Raw genomic sequence first — 24,037 nt, forward strand, 5'->3', positions numbered from 1 at the left:
GGATTATCATTTCAATGAATCCAAACTTCCAACATTAGGGGGAGATAGCAGTGAAATGGTAAAAGAAATCTCATGGAATCAAACATCCATAACTTGGCAAGATCCTCGAACTCAAGAATGTGATCTAGAAGTTCAAAAGATCATTCATTTACAAAAGCTAGCTAATCAATTGCCAGATTCCTTTGCTGACCCGAAAAGAGTGACAAAGTCATATATACCAGCTGCTAATGCACCAATAAGAATTTATGTTCCATAGGGACACAATCAAGTTGCTACAGAGTCTATACAACGTGTGAAACGTGGTAGACCAATAGGTTCTAAAGATAAGAACCCTCGGAAAACAAAAAAAGGTGCAGAAAATGAAACCGAGGTTCATAAGACACCAGACATGGTCGCGGCCGATCCAGCCAGTGATGTGGCTGCGTCCAACCCTACGGCTTTAGACATGGCCGGACCTGATGCCACTGATGTGGCCGGCCCTGATGTGCCAAACAATGATTCTTGGGACTCCAAGATTCATGGTACTGATGGTGCAGATAATAATGAGATCTCAATAAACTGTGTCTTGTCTGGAAAATAATGGAACAGAAAACATGTCGACATGGATGATATATTTGCTTATGAAGTAGCACTTGAACTTATGGATAATGAGGATAATGAACCCACGTCTATATATGAATGCATGCAACGACCAGAATTGCTTAAATGGAAAGAAGCCATAAACATGGAGTTAAAATCATTGAGAAAAAGAGGTGTATTTGGCCAAATAATCCGGACACCTCAAGATATCAAACCAGTAGGATATAAATGGGTTTTTGTGAGAAAGAGAAATGGGAATGGTGAAGTCGTGAGGTATAAACCCTGACTTGTTGCACAAGGATTCTCACAAAGACCAGGAATAGACTATGAGGAGACATACTCCCCTGTGGTGGATGCTACGACCTTCAGATTCCTAATGAGTCTGGCCGTGAGAGAAGGTCTAGATTTACGGTTACTGGATGTTGTAACCGCATACCTATATGGTCCACTGGATAATGAAATCTATATGAAAGTCCCAGAAGGTATCGAATTGAAAAACAAAGAGAGTTCTCGAGAACAACATTGTATTAAGCTGAATAAATCTCTTTATGGACTGAAACAATCCGGACGGATGTGGTACAATAGACTGAGTGAGTACCTAGTGAAAGAGGGATATAGAAATGACCCTATCAGTCCATGTATTTTCATTAAGAAATTCGAAAACAAAGGATTTGTGATCATAGCAGTATATGTTGATGATCTGAACAACCTTGGAACCTCTGGAGAGATTTCCCAAACGGTTGAATACCTTAAGAAAGAATTTGAGATGAAAGATCTCGGAAAAATGAAATTCTGTTTGGGATTAGAGCTTGAGTATATAAATTATAGTATCCTTGTGCATCAAATGGCTTATACATAAAAGGTACTCAAGAGGTTTAATATGGCCGATTGCCATCCACTGACAAGTCCCATGGTCGTGAGATCCCTCGGCCTGGACACTGATCCCTTCCGTCCCAAGATGGACGATGAGGATGTCCTTGGTCCCGAAATGCCATATCTCAGTGCCATATGAGCTTTAATGTACTTGGCAACTCATACACGGCCTGATATAGCCTTTGCCGTGAACCTACTATCTAGGTTTAGTTCCTGTCCGACCCAGAGGCACTGGAATGGGATTAAACATGTTCTTCGTTACCTTCAAGGAACGATAGACTTGAGTCTGTTTTATACTAACCATAACAAAGATGGTTTAGTTGGCTTTGCTGATGCTGGTTATTTATCAGATCCACATCAAGCTCGATCACAGACAGGATATGTCTTTACACATGGAGGTACGGCCATATCATGGCGTTCCATGAAACAAACCATCGCGGCCACATCGTCTAATCACTCGAAAATATTGGCCATACATGAGGCCAGCCGCGAGGTCGTCTGGTTGAGGTCGATGACCCAACATGTCCGATCAGATTGTGGGATGGTCGAGTGCAAAGAAGCGACCGTTATGTTCGAGGACAATGCGGCTTGCATTGCTCAGCTCAAAGAGGGCTATATCAAAGGGGACAGGACAAAACATATTTTGCCTAAGTTCTTCTTTACCCACGATTTACAAATGGCCGGAGAGGTCAAAGTGGTCCAAGTACGATCCAGTGAAAATTTGGCTGATCTATTCACTAAGGCACTTCCGACCTGCATGTTCAGGAAGCTCACGCATCAGAGTGGGATGCGTAGGCTGAAAGACCTCCACTGAGGTTCACATCAGGGGGAGTAGTGCGTGTTGTACTCTTTTTCCTTCATCATGGTTTTGTCCCACTGGGTTTTCCTGATAAGGTTTTAATGAGGCAACATTAAGCGTATTACAATCCCTTTATGGTTATGGCATCCAAGGGGGAGTGCTATAAATCAATTGATGGATGTCCATAACCGGCCCGGTCCATAACCCGCCCATACGCTTAGAGAGAGAGACGGCCCAACCCTAGAGAGAGAGAGGCGGCCGCGAGACTTAGAGAGAGAGAGAGGCGGCTACATGGTTTAGGAGAAAAGGAAACTCAATTTCCTTTTCCTTGTATGATTAGGATTTCCATTTTCCTTTATGTTATGATTTGTAATCTTTCCTTTTATCTATCTTGCAATCCCCTATATAAAGGGAACACTTTATGATTAATAAAACACAGAAACTTACAGCTCTAAATCCTAAGTTTCACAACAAAACGCCAGGTTTCACATCTCATACAATTTTCCTTTCACATCTCATACAATTTTCCTTGTTAAAGAAAATAGCTGTTACAAAAATAAAAGTCTACAAAACTTAACAAATAGATTCAAACTTTACCTAATACATTTGTTGTTTCTGAAAAATCAAAACGCTAACTAATGGGCTCGAGCTAGTGACATCTGAAGGACAATCCCAATACGATGAATATGCAGTTCGATTTTCGTTGGCCACCCGAGTTATCTTAAATGGTAAGAATATGTGGCTACTGCAGACCTCGTGGGATTAGTCGGTTGACTTCGGTCGCCGTATCTCCATGGTTATAAAAAGAAAAAAAAATCAAAACGCTAACAAAAAAACAATAATTTAACATAATTTAAAACAATTATCATTATGGTTGAAAGAAGTTTTTTTTATATGATACTAGTGGTTTTCCCGGGCTACGCCCGGGTTTTCTTATATAAATTTTAGTTTAGTTTAATTTAATCTATTATATTATTTTTTGAATATATATATATATATATATATATAATGCATATATTGCGTATATATATATTGATTTTTACAAAATACAAATTCTAAATGAAGTTAAAATTATTAAAGTGCATAAGCTAATAATATTGAAAATAGATATTATATATTTTCTGTTTGTTAGCTATGTTAAAATTTTAAATAAATTTACATGATATTTGATCAAAAACTGTAAAATGTCTTGATATTTGATCAAAAACTGTAAAATGTCTAGATGGTATAACTTGGTTATTGATTTGATGATCAATATTTTAACAAACTGATGTGTTTAAAACTGTGTTTCTAGCCTTCTTGGAGATCTCATTCCTCTCACTGATTGTGCGTTGGGTCGTTCAAAAGGCTTTGTGCTGTTTTCTGCAACTCGAGACTGTGTTTTCTTCACTATTTGGTTAGAGCTATGTAAAGTTCTACGTAGTAGAAGGTATAAACTAATGCTATTAGATGGTGTTCTTGCATATAAATTTTTATTTGTCTGGAGATTACAGGTGTCAAAATTCGTTTGTGGTTCCCATTATCGTTAATTTGTGAACTCTTCTGTTCTGAACTATGGCCCGCCTAGTTGAATTTTTGTAACACCTATTGCAATTAATAAAAGGGTGTGGTCATGAATAACAACACTCGGTCAAAACCCGATTTTCGTATGAATATAAAGTTGTGGCCTTGATACCAAGACCTATTGAAAGAAAAGACCAACCATCAAACCTCAGTGATTAAAAATGATAAGATAAGAATGACGTTTAGAGGTGAGCATCATAAAATGGTAGAGAATCTGATGCCACTAAGAGCTTAGCCTCCAAAAGAGCTCATCTGCATGTGAGAATGAGTTCTTGATGGAAGAACCTGCATTTTAGGCATTCCATTTCAATATCTGAACCCCACCTCTCAGCCAATGATATATCTATTGATGATGATTGGGACTAAAAACTATCTGATATTCGCGTAGCTATGGTTCTATTATTTGCAGATTGATGACCATCTTCCCTTGCTGAAGTTTGTGCATACATGTCGCCAGAGGCTGTGAAGTGTTCATTATCGTGAGATTTATTGTTCTTCTGCATAATTATTATAACCAGAGATACTGAAAAGCTTTCTTCGTATCAAACATACCTGTAAATACGGATGATATATTGCAAAGGGAGTACGGTATGAGAGCAGTACTGGAAATACATCTTTAGCTAAGGTCCGTGGGTCATGGTCTTGGTCTTGTGCTGCCATGATTAAGCTACAAAATCACACCACGCAAGTGTTTGCTAATCAACCTGAACCATTTACATTCACAGGCAAACAGATAAATATAGTACTTACCTAGAGAATCCGTTTTCTTTCCACATTTCTTTTGGTTCTTTTGAAGCCTTGGCTCCAGCTTTTGGGGCTTTGATGATTTTACTCTGGGACAACATCATCTACTACTCTGGCCTCAGCTGCCGCAGGTGTGTCTTCTACCATATCAGATGCCCATGGCTCCTGCATTTTTTCAGTTAGAACCGTTTGTTAAAATCAATAGATTTATAAAATCGAGACTCAAGTGAAACAGTAGATGCTGGCAACTTCCATTAACGTTAATCTCAGAGTTATAAACTCATTTGAAGATTATTACATTGGAAGAAACTTGTGCATTACGTTTTTGTGTGTTTATGGCTGTTATAATGGAGCTTCAGTTATAGGTGGTTATCTTGTCAACATATTTAGTATAAGGTTAAGGAACTTATGCATAAAATAAATATTTATTGAAATGAGAATCTATCATGCAAGGACATAAAACCATAAAAACAAAAAACATCAAAAGTGTATTATTCTAGTGTTTTCAGTATCGACAGAGATGTTACTTGGATCAATTGCATGAGCTTTATCTCCTTCTGCAACTCCATAAGCAACATAGCCTCCTCAGTTGACGTCGCAGCTGTTCACAACAGGCGAAACAGATGAGTCTCGTCTGAACTAATTTTTTACAGCGATCTGTCTTCAACTCAGAGAAACGGAGCTGAGAAGTTGCCATTAAGAGAGAACAGAGTTTTTTTGGATGAAATTGGAGGATTTGGAGAAGACTCTAAGGAGGTTTATATATACACGGAATCAAGTTTCTCAAGGTGGAATTAAAGAAGCAATGAATAGAAGGTCGTGGGATTAGTGAGTCAACCGGAAAGTTGAACAGGGTAATTATATAGTTTCAAATCGGCAAGAAGGATGTGGGAATTCGCCATTTTAATAACCGGAAAATTGAACAGAGTAATCTTCTGGTTCTCGTCGAAGCAGTGATTCTCATGTCTGGATGAGGGGTTATTCATACTCGAAAGAAAACTCAGCAACATTTAACCGATGAAATGATATCTATAACCTGTTTTAGAAGCCCAGCAACGACCCCCAAAAAAAAATCGAAAACAGCCGAAGCAACTGAGGTGACACGTGTCTATTTATCCCCCATGGAGAGAAAAAATGCTACTTTATTATATAAGATTTCATTATATGGGTATATATATCATATTGTAAAATTGTATAGATGCGTAAACATTCAACTCTCGATTAAGAAGCAATTTTTTTTGTCAACGATTAAAAAAGCTATAATCACCAGATATTTCAGTTTGCTGAGTTTTTTTGTCGTTTTACTTGGTGCTTGTATATCAGTTCGTCTTTCATGTGCTCGATTAATTTTATTTTAAAAGAATATTTGAAATCTTGTTTTTTTTTTGTAAAATGAAAGTTTGAAATCTTCTCAACTTCAAATTCCAGACCTCAAAACTTTCTCTATATTTTAATTATTCAACACTCTAATTTACAAATTATAAGATTCTACATCTTTTTGTTTTTCACTTATTCATTCAATTTTCATTCAACATTTTCACTTACAATAGTTTCATTTAATAAGATTTAACACCATATTCCATTATTTATATCTCGTATATTTCTTTTATAATTTATTTTGTGAAAAAATAAATAGAAAATATTTTTCAAAAATCATAATAAATAAAATTTAATAAAATTGTAATATTTTTGTGACACAAAAATATATTTCATCCATTTGATACAAAATAGTATTATCGTAGAAAATATTGATAACATTATAATAAAATAAAAAATTTCTATGTTGAATATAAATAAACAAAGTCTCTATCTTTTTTTTTTTTGACATCAACAAAGTCTCTATCTATAGAGAACAAAATGTTATAAATTTTGATATATTTTTTCTATAAAACAATATTATTTGATATAAGATAATTGATTTCAAATAATTAAAGTGTAAGAAAAATAAATAAAATATTATCAACCAATGATATTTTTGCACATGTACTAATATAATATTTTATTTTTAAAAACCAAAATTGCACACTTTCTATTACAAATTTCACATTTGCGGTTTAAAATAGAGCAAATCAATTTCTCATACACAGTTGGCCAATTACTTAGGCGATAATTGGAATAAATATTTTGTAATTATTAATATTATTATTACAATATAATAATAATAGGGATTTAAGAAATCAGTCACACTCTAGTTTTATTCGAATTAAAACATTCTCAGGAGGTATCTGCAAGGAACATATTCAATCCGATATGTTCACCAAGTATTCACGCCAACTCTCATTCTACTTATGAAGATTGATAACACATATAATTCAAATCTAAAACTTAGTGAATATATTCTCTCATTTACATGCAATGGTGCAATGTAAATGGACTAGATCATGTGTATGTATATGGAACGATCATACATATGAAATAGAATATCATATTTTATTTGCGATAACAAAAAAACTTATAAAACTGCAAAACTCAATTTTATCATTTCGTTAACTATACTCACACAAGTGTTATAATGGTTATATTTTACATTTAAAGTATATTATTACAAACTATGAAGATAGTATAGCATAATATTCTTTTTATTGGAAATTTGGTTATTTGACAAATTCATTATTAACACTTTTTAACTCACATTTTTATTCTACTTTTCAATTTTATATAGTATAGTTTAATATTACAAAATATCATACACTATTTCATATTTTTATTTTATTGAAAATCTTGGAAACATATTTATAATTTATATTTGGTTTACACTTTAGTGATTAAGGTTTAGAATTTAGTATTTAGAGGTTGGAATTCGAGTTGGATAGGGTTTGGTATTTATGGGTTGGGGTTGGAGTCCTATACTACTTGAGCGATATGGAATAAAACACTCTTGTACTTTCAGATCACACACATCTACATTCCAGTTTGTTTCAGGCATCTCAGTGTGGTCTCAGATAGCGCAAATCAATGCCATTCCTCATTTGAGATGGGACCATCCCTTTTCAACCATCAATTTTACTGTCTGCAATGTATAAGTATGCAGTAAATAAGTGTGTGACATCAGCAGTATTACGCGATTTAATAGTAAATAGTGGTGTTTCAATCATGTCTATATCTTGAAGCGAAGACGCCATCCATTCTATCTATATGTTATCGAGTACTTTCAAATGGGAAGAGTATAACCAACTCAATCGTGAGCTAAATATTAGTGACTTAATAATATCAAAATCAACGTTATATTTTTAATTTATCTTTAGAAATTGGATACTCAACAAATTAACCTCCAAAATATTAATGAGAACCGAATTTGATAAGTCTTTTTTAACGCCTAAACAGACTTTATTGGTATATCAAAGGACAAATAGAGTTATATAAAATATAAATTATTTAAGAAGCTGAAATATGCGACATATGGTGAAGACGAATTATTTGAAAAGTGAAGATTGATGTTGTTTTCTTGTGCAGTAAGCCTTACATGCTAATAGAACATGTAGTCTGTTATTTTCCTTCTCTAGAATTCGTCTCACGGTGATATGATAGCTATGCCATATTAGCATTTTATTCTTTGTCCAAGTCGTATCGTAAAAACCCATTACATCCGAACATGTTTTGAAATATGGTATCAATTAGTCTGTATTCGTATTCTTGGTATTAAAGTAGACTCTATAATACTCCCTTTGTGACTCCAATAAATTGAACATCTTGTCTGCTGTGAAATCCATCCACTCTATATGATGATGCATTATGATTCCATGGTGGCTTCAGCATAGTTCAATTCTCAAACAATACTACTAACATTTGATTTTAGAAACTAGTATCAGCAACTTCATATCCTTGAGAGCCTTCTCTAAATAGTTATAAACACCAGCCAAAACCAAATTGATGTCCATCAATATCGTATTTTCCTCTTCCATACAAAATCTTCTCTGTACACAAAAGGCCCAAGTAGATTTGAAGACAATATATGCATTCTTAAGGCATTGTCACAGTCTCCCAGCCAAGGCTGATTAAGGAATGATTGCGACTTACAGGATTGATCGGAGGAAAGAGAACATCTTGCATCAAATGATCGGAGATAGCGTCAACAAAATCATCATGAAGTCTTGCTCCGACAAAACCAACGAGATTTGTCTGATAACCACCCTCGAAAGTGGAGAAAATGAAACAGTCGATTCGATGCAATCTCTCCAAAATGAAAATGGAAATAAAATCAATGACATAAGCCATCCCAAAAACGATGTCCGGGGTAAGTGAAGAGAGCAAAATCGGCGAACAGATGAATGAAGACATTGTTTGGTGATGAACATATACGTTCGCATAATCATAGTGAATATGTGGTTACTATAAAAATAAAAGAAAGAAAGCAAAACAAAACGGCGGCCAGAACCACCGGTGGTGATTGGAAAAGTGAAAAGTTGTGTTGCTATGTTAATTGCACTTATGTTAATCGCACTCAGAGTGAAAAGCAGTTTTTCTTTAATAATATCTGTTATTTCTAATTTAATATTCAAGAATTATATGTGTATGTTTTATTTTATGTGGCCTTTTCTTTTCTGATATACCAATAAATTGTGTCGTAGAGTAAACTTGGAAAATAAAATTAACTAGATCTTGACGCGCAACCGTACGGTCTTTGTTTTCAGTTTTATATACGTAGATATTTATTTTAGATCATTAGTAGTATACATTTTTAAAAAGATAATCATATATTTAAATGTTTTTATAACTATTTCAGATACAATAATTTAATAATTTTATAGTTTATATAATGTAGTTAATCAATTGTTTAAAACTGTCATATATTTTTGTTGTTTCTTATTATATATTTATCTTATTGCATTTTCATTTATTTATTAAACAAATAATATATGCATGAAACAACATATTTGAAAATTATTTTGTATTTAATTTATGCTAAATTCTGACCCGTTTTTCTAAGCTGGATTACCTTTTAACATTATTTTTTACTTTTATTCATTTTAGATAATATATTATTGTATGGGGGAATTTTACTTTGACACTTTGTTTAGTACCACTATTCATATATACACTTAGAAGGAGGACATTTTCAGAAATACCTAAATCATTAATAGGCAAAAGATAAAAATAACCCTCTCACAATTCTAACCTAATTTCCTATCTCTTTCTCTCTTGAAAGAAAGCTTCGACAGAGCGACGGCACCGAGATCGAGCGACGACGGTGACGAAATCGAGCGACGACGACGAGATCGAGTGTATCCTCTCTCATGCACGAAGCACACGAGATCGAGTGACGACGGCGAGATCGAGCGACGACGAGATCGAGCAAGAATTACAACTTGTAAGTAATTTTCAAGTCATTTTTTGAATTTGTTATTTCTGTTATAAGAAAATAGAAGGAGATTGGTTGAGGATTTTCATGTTCCTAGTTAGATCTAAGAGAAAGAGTATCATCGATAGTGAACATTGAGTTTTTTTGAAAACTTATAAGCCTTTATAAATGTGGGTTTCAAGTAATTATAAGATGCGTGAACTCAAAAAGTGTTGTCTTGTATTGCAGTTGGATAGCAACGAGTTTTGCACAACCTTGAGATTGCCTGGGAGGGTTTATGAAGCTGTAGAACCACCAGATAATCCCAAAGCGATAATCCATCACTCAAAGATTGATTATGTCGAGAAGGTAGAAGATATATTAGGAAAAGAAGAGTTCTCTTTGATAGAGAACTCTCACATTGGGAGCATTTTGAAGGTGGTTAAAAGGAATAGGGTTCCATTTTCAGAAGAGTTGTTTCATTTCCTAATGCAGCGAAGAGTATTGACGCAAAGAGAGGATCTCTGGTTTACTTTCTCGGACCAGCCTATGAGGTTTTCACTAAGGAAATTTCATCTGACAACAGGCTTACGTTGTGAGGAAGATCAAACAATAACAGAGCCGCAGTTCAAAATAATGAAGAAGCCATACCTTTGGATGCTGGGCAAGAATGATAAGTTTACGGTGAGAACATTGTATGAAATGTTTAAAGAGAAAGCACGAAGCATGCCAACACTAGAAAGATTATCCCTTGGAACAGCAATAATCACAGAAGCGGTAATTATGGCAGAAAACCCGAGTTCTAAAATCCCGAGAGACAGGTTGCAGCGTTATATGAACTATCGCTTACCCAAGATGGCTTGGGGTAAAACTGCTTATAGCATCTTGATGAGAAGTGTAAAAAATTTGAGTGCAAGTTTCTGGACAGGAGATAGTTATGAAGTTAGTGGTTTTGCGCTAGCCATAAATTTGTGGGCAATGTCATCAGTGCATGTGCTTGGTAAATCTTTGGGAAAACCATGCGAGACATCCTCTTCTTCAGATCCGTTGTGTCTAAATTGGGACTCAACAAAAACTCCGACAATAACTGAAGTGTTAGAGCTGGAGAAGATAAACAATGTGAGTTTTTATAAACGTGTATAAATATATTCGTATTGTATTGTTTGAAAAGTGGATTTCTAGGGACTCCTTGAAAAGGTCCACAAATAGGTGTCTTGTATGGATTGTAAATGTGACTTGTGTTTATAAAAGATTGTAAATGTAGTTTTATAGGGACTATATAAATTAATATATATGAGGTTTACAGAGATTTGTTTTATTTATTCTACAGGTTGAGGTTAGCACAGTGATTGGATTGGCCGAGGAATACAAACATTTGGTGGGGGCAACACATAGTGACGATGCTGACTTTCACAGTGTTGTGAAACTAGTTCAACAAGGATACAAAATGAGGAGAAGCGATTGGGAGAAAGGTTTTGTGGATATGTTTGTTGCTACAGAAGATATAGGTCAACAACGTAAGACAAAAGACGAAGATGCAGAGCATGGTGAAGATCTGAACCATAGTGAAGATGAAGAGGAAAAGAAAGATGAAGATTATCAAAAGGATAAGGAGCAAAGAAAAGATAAAGATCATTCCATTTCTAAAAGCGAGACACTTGATAAGCTAATCCAAATGGTTCGTGATTTGGATAAGCGAGTAGTAGTGATCCAGAATGTTTTACGAGTTAAGGTAGCCAATTGAATTTTACCAAGTACTTATCAAATTTCACGTGTTATTTCCCTCTAATGATTTCACTTGTTTTTTTGAAGTTTAATGACGGTTCACCAAACAAAGAAGATTGTGAGAATGGAGCTAGTTCTGGTGATAGAAGAAGTGCACAAAATTATGAAAATGAAGAAGATAAAATTGATTAAGAAGCAAACTCTGGTGATAAAAAAAGTGCACCAAATGATGGAAATGAAGAAGATACAATTGCTGAAGAAGCAAACACTGGGGATGGAAGAAGTGCACTAGATGATGAAATGAAGAAGAGATATGTGATGAAGAAGAGAAATCTGGTACAGAGCATCTAAGGGAAGAAGAGAATATTCTTGGGGAAAATGAGACTACACAAAAAATCACCCAAGACGAAGACACAGAAAAATTTGAAACAGAAAGTTGCTTGAAACAAACGTCGCAGGTATGAATCTAAAAATAGGATATAAATGTTTATAAATTTTTTGATTTAGTGCTTGGCAAATTGAATTTCTTATTTCTTTTGTAGGTTACGTCGCCTACTCCAACATTCAATACTCCAAACTTTGATACAAGGGTACAAAATTAATATATTTTATAAGGCCTTGTAAAGTTTAATGTATATATCATAAACATCTAATTTTCAAATATTTTGTTTGCAGTTTACATCGCCTACTCCAACATTTACGTCTCCTAAGTTTGATCTTCTTTCCAAAGAAAGTTGTCATAGTGGAAAATGTACAAATGAGGTATTTTATAAAGCTTTATAAACTATTTCATGATCGATAAGGCCTCTTAAACAATTATATAAAGCGATTTGCATGAATCAGGTTCTTATGAGAGATATTTGTAAGATTCCTGTTTTCCAACCTCTAATGAAAATTAAAAAGAGATTGGTACAACAAGACAGCCAGGTTTGTTTTCCAAACTTTATGAGTATTGATTTATTTTATAGACATAATAACCCTTCGTAAAAACTATTTTTTTTGTATGTAGGTAAACGAAGATGTTGAGCCTCCACTTCAAAAGAAGATTAAAGCTGATACAAATAATGTTCCACTAAGAAGAAGTGGAAGAGGTCAGATACCATCCATTCATACACAACCCTCATTTACAGGAGCAAGGAAGAAACATCCGATTCTTCATCCCTTTGAGCCAGTTGATAAAACAAGAAAGGAAAAGATGAGAGAATGGAAAATGTCAAAAAAAAGAAAGCAAGTTTTATTCTATAAGAAACTATATATTTCATGAGGTGAAACTAGATACCTTCATAATAAGTATGAGTGTGCAATGTAGGAAACTGGGAATCAATCAAGAGATAGTAACCACAAAGGGGTTTTCAGATATTGAAACTCCCGAAAAAAACTTCCAAAAACGGTTAGACTATATGTGAACAAAAAGTCTTTATAGTCCCTTATAAATTTATATTAATCTTCTTTATAAACTATAAGATCACTTTTCTGAGTATTTGTTATTTCTGTCTCAGTATATTCAAGCAGGTTTGAAGTTGCTGAAACTGAGAAAGATAAACAATCCAGATTTGTTTCTGAACAAAACTGCCTTAGTTGTTGGAGTGAAGTTTCTTGAAGAAATAGATGAGCTTTATGATGAGTTTTTAGGTGACAAGGAAGGTTTCCAATTTGGAACAGGCTTTGACAAGTACAACATAGAGAAGAATATCAACTTCCTCTATTCGGCTATTGCAGTAGAAGAAAAGTATTGGGTTGGAGTTGTAGTCAACTTGGAGAAGAGAAGTATCACAGCATTCAATTGTGCAGCAATGAAGTTCACAGATCTGAGTTTGGTACCTTAAATAAATGCATATGCGATGGCTCTCCCATTCATGATTCGCAACTCCTTCAAATATGTCAGCATGGATACAAGCAAGTTCTCGATAAAAATTGTATCTGAAGGTTTCCCACAAGTAACATCTTTATAACTGCTTATAAATCTTCATGTTAGATTTGTATCATAGATCAAATAACTTATATTATAATTTATCTGCTTTGTTCTTAAGACTAATATATTACTAACACATTTTTGTTTCAGGTTCTTAAAATAGAAGACAGTGGAGTTTATGCATTGAAGCTGATAGAGTGCCATGCAATGCGTATAGTGGACTTGACAAAGCTGAGTGAAGAAAAAATTGCAATCATCCGAGAAAAGTTGGCGGTTGATATCTTCTCGGAATTACAATGAGTACTAATGTGGGAATGAACAAAAACTTTATCACTTGCTTATAGTTATGTGTGAACAACTATTTGTTTTATGCGTGTTTGGTAAACTTTGTTTGTAGAATTCTGAGTATTATGAGTTTATGACTTGGATTTATGGCTTTGCTTTAATTTAGAAAGTTAAATGGTAAATTTGTATTTCGGTAGCTTTATAACACATTATTAAAAATAGTTTATAACCTCTTATAAAATCAAAACAAAATGGTTTATTACAAAATTTATATCTTAGTAGCTTTATAACACCTTATTAAAACTGGTTTTTTTAGCTCTTGTAAAATCAATTGAGTTTAGGATATATAAAGGCGTATTTAAAAGTTATAAAGATTTATAAATCTATGAAAATTAATTTATAAAGGTCTATAATTAATATAGAAAGGCTTATAAATTGGTTTAAACAATTAATAATTATTTTCAAGAGCTCATCAGTTCATAAACAAAAAGAATTAAGGTTTATAAAGTCGTATAAACAACCAAAATAATTAATAGATCTTTATAAACTAATTTATAAGGGCATATAAATTTATATAAGATAAAAATAAATGTTTACAATGAAAGACTATGTGTCCTATAGGTTTAAGTTTCCAAATTTGTATTTCAATATCTTTATAACACCTTATTAAAAATGGTTTGTAGACTCTTATAAAATCAAGGGAAACAAAATGGTTTATTTCAAAATTTGTATTTCAGTAGATTTATAACACTTTATTAAAACTGGTTTTTTACCTCTTGTAAAATCAATAGAGTTTAGGATATATAAAGGCGTATTTAAAAGTTAGAAAGACTTATAAATCTATAAAAATAAATTTATAAAGGTATATAACTAATATAGAAAGGCTTATAAATCAGTTTACAATATTTATATACTAAAATAATGATATATAAACACCAATACTAGAAACCATGTTAAGCATAACGAGTATGTGATATGGTCTAGTGGTAATTTGAGGTTCCCTTAAAATTCAGTTTAGTCGGAATCCCGGGTTCGAACCATGTCCTCAACAATTTATTTGTTTTTTATCATTTGACAAAGCGATGGCAAAACAGTAAATTTAACTCTTCCCACGCCACGTTTTCATCCTCTTCCATCCGACACGTTTGTTTTGCTTTCTTGTTTTCTATCATTTCTTCATCGTTTTCTATGTCCGTAAATTCCAAGAAGAAGAATCAACACAACGATCTTCCTCATTTTGAATCATTATCGTGGCAAAGGTAATTGAGTTTCATCATCAATTTTGAATCAACAATCTAAATCGAATTGAATTTTTGTTTGGAACCTAATTGATTGACTTAAAATCTCAATCTCTTTCAGTTTCAATTCAATTCAACTTGAATCGATTTTGGCAAAAGTTAATTCAATTACATTCTCTGTATTCTCTTTTGACTTTTTATATTCAATTTAGATCAAATTGAATTTTCTCTTTGCTTTTGTATATACACTCCAAAATCAAATTGAATTTATGTATGGAACCTAATTGATTTATCTAAAATCTCTATTTGTTTCAGTTTGTTGGATGCATGTCGTTCATTTGATCTTTATTCACCTTCTTTCTTTCTTTTCTTGATTTTTTTTTTGTGCTTTGCATTTCCGATTCCTTTTCAGGAGTAACCAAAGATGAAGAATTTGAAGAAAGAAGGAAAAATTTTGTCTATTGCCAAAGGTTGTGAAGTAGAAGTATCTCTTCAAGAAGATGGATTCAAAGGTTCTTGGTTTAGAGCTATCCTCGAGCAAAATCCAACGAGAGTGAAAGGAGAAAAGCTTCGGGTTTGTTACAAAACTTTGCTCCACGAAGACGGTGTAAATCCTTGCAAGGAAACTATTGAAAGATGTTTTATTCGGCCGGTCCCGCCAGAGTGTATGAATGAGGGTGTCGTATTCAAGGAAGGGTCGGTGGTGGATGCTTATTTTAATAATGGTTGGTGGACTGGTGTTATCGTAGTTGAAAGGTCAGATGGTAGTTTTTTTGTTTACTTTGATGAACCACCAGACATAATGAGATTCATCAGAAGCCAACTGAGACCTCATGCTGATTGGATCGGCTATAAATGGGTCAAAAGCAAAAACAAGGTATTGTTTTCTTTGTATGTTTTAAGTTCTAAAATTTTGAATTGTTGAGGGCTTTATGCTCATGTGTGATTGTTTTGGAATTGAAGGTATTGAGTCAACAAATATTTAGAACAGGGAAGTTGGTGGAAATGACCCGTGAAATTAGTGACAGTGAAAAGGAAAAAATTGGGTCCGAGCATTAGTAATTACAGAGATTCAAAGGGGTGATAGAAGGAAATTTTTGATCAAAAGATGTACAAGCTCACAAAATTCAAGTGATGAAGCGGAAGGAAAACATTCAATAGTTGATATTTGCAAAATTAGGCCATCTCCTCCTCGAGATCTTTGTGCAGAGTACAGTCTGAACCACATTGTTGAAGTGGTTGTTACACATGGGTGGCGCAAAGGTCGAGTGACGGAAATTTTCATTGAAAACAATTACAAAGTGTATTTCGATGCCACAAAAGAGGATGCGGTTTTTAATTACACTGAGATTAGGATGTCAATGGAGTGGCTAGGTGGTGTTAGTTGGATTCACGCACGTAAGGTATTTTCTCACACATAAGTTGTATTCAATTTTGGTGTAATTAAAAACCTTCCTACACCATTTTTTCAGAGAGAATTTGGAAATAATGCTGCCACACCAATCAGATCCGCTCAAGAGAGCCCTAGTAACACACTTGTTTTAGAATTCAATGAAGATGATACGGTGAATGATGATGCCACCGAAATCACATCCTCTCGAGAGAGCCACAGTAACACTTCTGGTTTAGAAGCCACTGAGACTGAAAAACAAAACCATGAAACCGTAGATGTAAGTTTTAAACTATGACCCCCTTGTGTGTTGTCATAGGCTTCTTTTTCTTATCGTTAAACTATATGTTTTTACTAATGACGTGTAGGGAGTGGAGTTACCATTGCCTCATGAATCAGATGATATGATGGATGATGTAGCCACTCCAATCATAGACCCTCAAGAGATACCACGAGGTAAAATGTACATTAGGATTTATAAAAGCCTATAAATAATTTATGAAGACTTACGAATCTATATATTATAATTTATAAAGTCCAATAAATAATTTAAAAGAGCATATAAATAGTTTACAAGGGCTTCTAAATCTATATAAAAAATTTGACAATTATTTTGAAGGGCTTATAGGGATTTATGAAGATTTATGAAATAAGTTATAAGGTAATATATAAAGTCCTATAAATAATTTAAAAAGATTTATAAATCTGTATAAAATGATTTACAAATTTTGCGAATAATTAATTTATAAAGACTTATGAATCTATATATAATAATTTATAAAGGCCAATAAATAATTTATAAGAGCATATAAATAGTTTACAAGAGCTTGTAAATCTATAATAGTTTATAAAACCATAGTATTGTTTCCTAAGCATTAAACCATATATATACATGAGCCTTAAACATTGATAATCGAAATTGGGCCTTAGAGATAAAACCGTCACAATTAAGGGTAAAAAGACGGGACCTTTCATCGTCTTCCTCCGTTCGCGTCTCTTCCGATACAAATCCACAACCGCATCTTTTGATCTGTTTTTATATTCCGCCGTTTTCCATTTCTTTGATTACAAAAACCTACTTTTCACTGGTGGTTTTCAATTACCATCGATTTCTCTTAACGCCGGTAATGTTATTGGTTCTTCTTGGTGATTCTTCTTCTCGTTCTGCCTATAATAGATGTGTGATTGATACTAGTGTAATATTTGACTAATTTTGTTAGAGGTTGTGGCCTTTAGGTTTAGTATGTCGTAACTTGGAATAGAGTAGATTAGGGTTTTTTTTTTGTCATTTGCGATATATTTCATTGCTAGTTCTATCGTTATTGATGTGGTTCAACAATTTTAGATTGATCTATTATGATTTACAAGTGTTGATAAACAAAAATTTTATAAGTCATTATAAAACATATCTTTGACATTACCATTTTGAATTGTATCAGGTCAAACGATGAGTAAATCTGATGATAAGATTGCTTTGCCAAAAAGAATCTCCGAACCTGGTACAAATGGAGGCGTATTGGATAGAATTAACAAGCGCTCCAACCTGAAGTTGGTTGGTACAGTTGAAAACGTTTTGGGCAGAGAATTCAAGAAGCTTGAAGATTCATTCTTGGCTCCGGTAATTAAGATGGGCAGGAGGCAGAAGCATATGGTGTTTTCAAGGCATTTGATTCATCACTTACTCTTAAGGAGAATTGATATAGGCAAGAAGGGTTTGTGGTTTTCTTTTGGAGAACAACTAATGAGATTTTCTCTAAGAGAATTCCACTTGGCAACGGGTCTGCCTTGTGTTGTTGACAAAGATGAAGAGGAAGTGGAGACTTCAGCAACAAAAAACAAGAAGAAAGACCCATGGATGAAGAAGAATCAAACTTTAAACACCTTGCTTAATCTACTTGTGAAAAAGAGTACAGAGCTTTCTGCTGATCAGAGATTAAGGTTGGGAGCTACAATCCTTGTGGAAGGGATATTAGTGGCAAGCAATCCAGTGACAAGTATACCAGAAGAGCGTCTGCTTAGAGCTAGAAATTTCAAAGAGTTTTGTAAGTATCCCTGGGGGAATTTGGCCTTTGATTTTTTACGAAAAGAAGTGGAGAACTTTACCTATACAAAGTTGACGGAGAAAGATCAATATGCGATTTGTGGCTTTATATATCCACTTCAGCTATGAGCGTTATCTTCTGTGAATCAACTAGGCACGTTCTTTGATATTATGGATGATGAAATTCAATTTCCCTTGTGCTTGCATTGGATAGAAACCAAATCGCTTACTACTGATGAGGTTAACAGATTCGACAAAATGGAGAAGGTAACCTTTTATAATGTTTTATAAAATGTTTTAATCTTTGCATTCTTCTTTTATCGATTGTTTGATCATATGCAAACACTTGTCAGGTTGATGTCAAATGTATCCTTGGAGATCCCGAAATGCATAGCGACTTGGTTGAAGATGTTGACAGTGAATTTGGAAGAGTTATCGATCTTGTCAAAAGATGATATCGTTTGAAGAGACAAGATTGGCTTAATGGAAGTGTCGACATTGCCGTTGCTGAAGCTGAAGTGGACGAAAATAATTCTGCTCCTGGGATTGATGCAACTGATCAAGAACAGATTGAATTCCTCACTAAGAAGGTAGTGTCTCTTGAAGAAAAAAGTGAAGTACCTTGAAGGTCTTTTGAACATTCGTGGAGAAACATTGAAGGTAAACTATTTTCTATATTTGTTACGTGTTGTAGATGAAAAGAAAGATTCATATGCTTATCTATAACGTCTCCATATTCTTAATAAAATGTATTTGTATTCACATATAATTTTTCAGGTAAATGGACAGAATGCCGATTATGAAGTTGGTGACACAGAAATTTTACAAAATTATAAAGAAGCCAAAAGACAGGAAATCGCTAAGGTTGTTGTGTTTTTGATATTTTATAAGGCTGTTATTAAATTCGAAATTGCTAAGCTATTTTTTTTGTCTTGTAATATTAGGGAAAGAAGAATGGTAAGACCTCCACGTGAAGTAGACCATCAAAACGAAGATGATACAAAAGTCAAACACGGGGTTAAAGAAAGTGACACATCAAAAGTCAATGAAGTAAGTTTATTTATAACCCTTTATAAACTAAACAACCGTTTTAGAATTATAAATCATTACGAATATGTAATCTTTTTTTTTTTTAAATAGGAACAGCCACAAGAAGAAAAGGAACACCAAGAAGAAGAAGATACAGAAGTCGATGTGGACGACATTGCTAAAGGGAATGCAAATTCTAGAAACAAATAAAGTAAGCTGATTTATAAATCTTTATAAACTGAACAATCGTTTTAAATTTATAAATCATTATAAAAATGTAATCATTTTATTGAAATAGGGACAGACACAAGAGGAAGATGAACAACAACAAAAAGATGACACATAAGTCAATGCAGATGTGGACGTCGGTGCTAAAGAAAATGAAAATTCAGAAACCAATGAAGTAAGCTGATTTATAAGTCTTTATAAACTGATAACCCTTTTAAATGTTTAATATACTCTATCTATGTAACTTTTTTTATTGTGTCATCAAAATTGAAGGATGGAGAAGTAAATGAGGATGCATCTAAAAAGCCTGTGAAGGTTACAAAGAAACGTGGAAGAGGAAATAAGGTAAATATCTCCGTGTATAATAGTTTATAAAATGTTCTTTCAAATTTCATAGACTACATTCAATTATCATTTCTGATTTACAAAGGCTGTTATTAAATTCGAAATTGCTAAGTTATTTTTTTGTCTTGTAATATTAGGGAAAGAAGAAAAGTGTAAAACCTCCACGTGAAGTACAACAACAATTAGAAGATGATGCAGAAATCGGTGCTAAAGAGAGTGAAAATTCAGAAACCAATGAAGTAAGCTGATTTATAAGTCTTTATAAACTGATAACCTTGTTAAATGTTTAATATACTCTATGTAACTTTTCTTATTGTGTCATCAACATTGAAGGATGGAGAAGTGAATGAGGATGCATCTAAAAAGCCCGTGAAGGTTACAAAGAAACGTGAAAGAGGAAATAAGGTAAATATCTCTGTGTATAATGGTTTATAAAATATTCTTTCAAATTTCATAGACTACATTCAATTATCATTTCTGATTTATAAGGCTGTTATTGAATTCGAAATTGCTAATTTATTTTTTTGTCTTGTAATATTAGGGAATGAAGAAAGGTGTAACACCCCCACGTGAAGTACAACAACAAGTAGAAGATGAAGCAGAAGTCGATGCTAAAGAAAGTGAAAATCCATAAACCAATGAAGTAAGCTGATTTATAAGTCTTTATAAACTGATTGACTTTTTAAATGTTTAATATACTCTATGTAACTTTACTTATTGTGTCATTAAAATTGAAGGATGGAGAAGTGAATGAGGATGCATCTAAAAAGCCCGTGAAGTTTACAAAGAAACGTGGAAGAGGAAATAAGGTAAATATATCTGTGTATAATGGTTTATAAAATATTCTTTCAAATTTCATTGACTACATCCAATTATCATTTCTGATTTTCTTAATTGTTATGCTTATAAAGGAACCTAACGTTGACACCTCCAAATCAAAAAGACAAAAGAAACAAGAAGATTCAGCTGGTGATGTGATAGGACGTGTATTGGAAGATCTGAAAAAAAAACCAATTAGAAGCATGGCGAATTTGAAGAAATGAAGCTCTTTCAGTTTTTTAGTGCTTTTAACTAATATCAATGAAACTTTTTCAGTTTTTGTGTTATCTTTTGTTGATGTCTTCAATGAGGAATATCTTTTGGCTTGTACTTTAATCCTCCATGATGAGGAAAATATCTTTTGGTTTGTACCTTAATCCTTCGATAAGGAAACATATTTTATTTATGTTCATGCAGGTAAGCTAAGATATCAAAAGAACATATAATTTCTGCAATTAATCTGAATCCTAATGTTTTATAAAGGTGGTTAATGTAACCACACATTTCGTATAATAAGTAACATAACTTCTATTAGACACCTGTAAACTTTATAAAGCATTATAAAATGATAAATGTAAAAAATAAAAGGTTCTCTAAAAGCTATGCGATTCCAATTCTCTCTTATAACATCATATAAAATAATCAATTGCACACAAGTTTTTATACTACTCTGTTATCAAATAGGCACTACACAACTACCTTTGTTGTGTCCTTTCGGTCCACATCTGCTACATTTGTAAGACTTGGGTGATGGTTTGGATATGGGCCGATATTTTCCATACTCCCACAAACTTGGTATCCTCTTTTTTTCCTCCTGCCACTAGGAAAACCTGTAGATGGAGGGCGACACACAAACGAAGCTATATGGGGAGGAATATCCCAATATGCTTTATCACCAACAGGATAAACACTCTCTGAATATGCTAGTGTAAACCTAATAATAAAATTAAGAAAATTAGATATGGTACAACCAAGAAAGAAAAATGAAAAAGAAGTGTTGTAGAACAATGTTTATAAAACCTTATAAATTCGATCAATTATATAAACATATAAAAACGTGGTAAAGTATTACCACAATGACTGAGAGAACGCACCTTTCATTGGAGAAAAACTCATCGACATAATCATTTTCATGCTTATTTTCAGCCTTTGTAGCGCCAATTGCATGAGGACAAGGAAACTTCTCAACATCAAACACAAAGCATGAACAATGCCTTGTTTGAAAATTCACCACTTGATCTCTTGTATCTCCCTTAACCTCAAACTCTGAATCATTGATTTTGAAAACTTCGAGAAAGCGAGACGTAAAATCATATAGCTCCTTCATCTTGTTCCCCACATCGAAAGTGACAGGGTGCATGTGACGAACTCCTTGCTCACGTCGTTCAGTGAACTACTTAGTCATTATTATCCTAATAGTGTCAAAAAGACAGACTATTGGATACTCACAACTCACTTTCAGCAAAGAATTTATAGATTCGGCCAAGTTTGACGTCATGATGTTGAAGCGATTAGCAGGAGAATAAGCTCGGGACCACTTCCTGAAGTCTGCTTTACGAAGATAATCTGCTAATACAATGTCGGACGCCTCAATCTCATGAAAATAGCAATCAAAATCATCCTTGGTGTAGGCATAATCAGCTTCAACAACCAAAGGGACAAGTGTTGAACTCTTGAAATTGCCCTAGATATTCTTTTCAAAGTGAAAGACGCAGATTCCATGGTGAGCAAGCAGATAATGTCGTAAAAGAGCGTTTTCAATAGAGGTTGCACGATCAGAGACAAAAACCAAATCCTCTTCATCAGGAATAATGGTTTTCAGACATTTCATATACCAACTCCATGAGGCATCATTCTCATAATCAACTATAGGAAAAGCTATAGGATACATGTGAAAATTACCATCTTGTGATGTGGCAGCAAGTAGAGTCTCTTTATACTTTGCTTTCAGATGGGCTCCATCAACAGAAAGTACCTTCCTCATCAACTTAAACCCTCTGATAGATGGACCAAGCGACAAAAATGCGTATTTGAATTTCCCAACATAATCAACTTCGATAAAAGTCACAGAACCTGGATTCTTTTCTTTTATCATGTGAAACCAGCTGGGCAAAGCTTCATAACTGTCATCAGGAGTACCCCTAGCTATATCTTGGCCATGCTCTTGAGACCTCCAAGCCTTTGAATATGAAATCACAACACCATGATCTTTTCTAGCTTTTTCCATGATCAGTTTAGGTTTCAGCCCAATCTTTCCTCCTTCATAATGATTGATGACCATAGTTCCCAACAGTTTTGCAGTAGCTTGCTGATGACTAACACTTCTCAGAGAAGTGTCACAAGTATGTTTAGATATACATAATGGCGAACAAAAAAACTCTGAGATCCTTTAACTGATTTTGCATGAAAACTCCAACTGCATCTTTCATCCACGCAACTAAGAACATAACGTGTTTTATCTGAATATTCTGTGTGGAACTCAAAGCTTTTACTAACTGCATGCAACCTCAACTTTGTGCTCATTTCCTTTTTATCCTTGAAAAACTTCCCGCAGAACAAATCACCATCATCATCACATTAATTTGTTAAACAAATTGGAGACAAGATATCTGAATGGGAATGTGAATCTTCTCCCATGCTTTCTCTACCACGTCTACTAGAAAAAGATGTCAATTTTTACTTTCCAGACCCATATACAACAAGTCCAATCGAGTCCAATCCTCTCTAAGATAAAAACATGAAACATGTACATTAAAAATAGAATTTATAAGCCATTATATGACATTGATTAAACTCTTATATATTTATATTTAACAAAGGAAAAAGTTATATGTACCTTAGTGCTAACAAGACCACTTGAAGGAGAAATAAGACTGTCTCTAATACGAGTATGTTGTATACCAAACACTTCGTCAACTCTCTGAATGCTGTTCCATTCAGTCTTCGGGTGTGTTTTTGTTCCTCTCTAGAAAATTAAACATGTATATATTACCTTTATAAGACATTATAAAATAAAATCCTTATTTACAAAGTTTTAATAAGTACATCACAACCAGCAATAGCTCAATAAGAGCCAATATTGCCAAAGTAACGATATTAATGTAGAACTCCATAAAGTCTAATTTCTAAAACAATTTATAGAACCTTATAATTATGAATGTTAAGGTAAGAGTTTTGAAAAGTACCTCA

General features: G+C 33.7%; 2 protein-coding genes and 1 pseudogene across 2 annotated transcripts; all 3 read left to right on the forward strand.

The window, feature by feature from the left end:
• Nucleotides 1-9,840: 9,840 nt before the first annotated feature.
• Nucleotides 9,841-17,542, forward strand: LOC106396061. The gene is made up of 2 exons (XM_048753765.1): nt 9,841-16,666; nt 16,755-17,542. Exon 1 carries the CDS (start codon nt 10,026-10,028, stop codon nt 10,977-10,979), a length of 954 nt encoding a protein of 317 aa, XP_048609722.1. The 5' UTR covers nt 9,841-10,025; the 3' UTR covers nt 10,980-16,666; nt 16,755-17,542.
• LOC111213257 (DUF724 domain-containing protein 2-like) lies at nt 15,421-17,034 on the forward strand. The gene is made up of 6 exons (XM_048755666.1): nt 15,421-15,873; nt 15,960-16,042; nt 16,177-16,399; nt 16,469-16,666; nt 16,755-16,842; nt 17,006-17,034. The coding sequence occupies exons 1-6, from the start codon at nt 15,421-15,423 to the stop codon at nt 17,032-17,034; spliced, it is 1,074 nt and encodes a 357-aa protein (XP_048611623.1).
• Nucleotides 17,543-17,747: 205 nt separating the features above from the next.
• On the forward strand, nt 17,748-21,072 carry LOC106393088 (annotated as a pseudogene).
• Nucleotides 21,073-24,037: the final 2,965 nt, after the last annotated feature.

This window comes from Brassica napus, chromosome C4 (assembly GCF_020379485.1).
Source record: "Brassica napus cultivar Da-Ae chromosome C4, Da-Ae, whole genome shotgun sequence".
Taxonomy (NCBI): domain Eukaryota; kingdom Viridiplantae; phylum Streptophyta; class Magnoliopsida; order Brassicales; family Brassicaceae; genus Brassica; species Brassica napus.

Excerpts from the sequence above, each read along its gene's own strand:
- LOC106396061 (XM_048753765.1), top strand. The coding sequence starts at position 10,026 with ATGTGGGTTTCAAGTAATTATAAGATGCGTGAACTCAAAAAGTGTTGT.
- LOC111213257 (XM_048755666.1), top strand. The coding sequence starts at position 15,421 with ATGAAGAATTTGAAGAAAGAAGGAAAAATTTTGTCTATTGCCAAAGGT. Across the intron at positions 15,874-15,959 it reads GGGTCAAAAGCAAAAACAAG|GTATTGAGTCAACAAATATT; the intron begins GTATTGTTTTCT and ends TTGGAATTGAAG. Across the intron at positions 16,843-17,005 it reads CCCTCAAGAGATACCACGAG|GGCTTATAGGGATTTATGAA; the intron begins GTAAAATGTACA and ends ATTATTTTGAAG.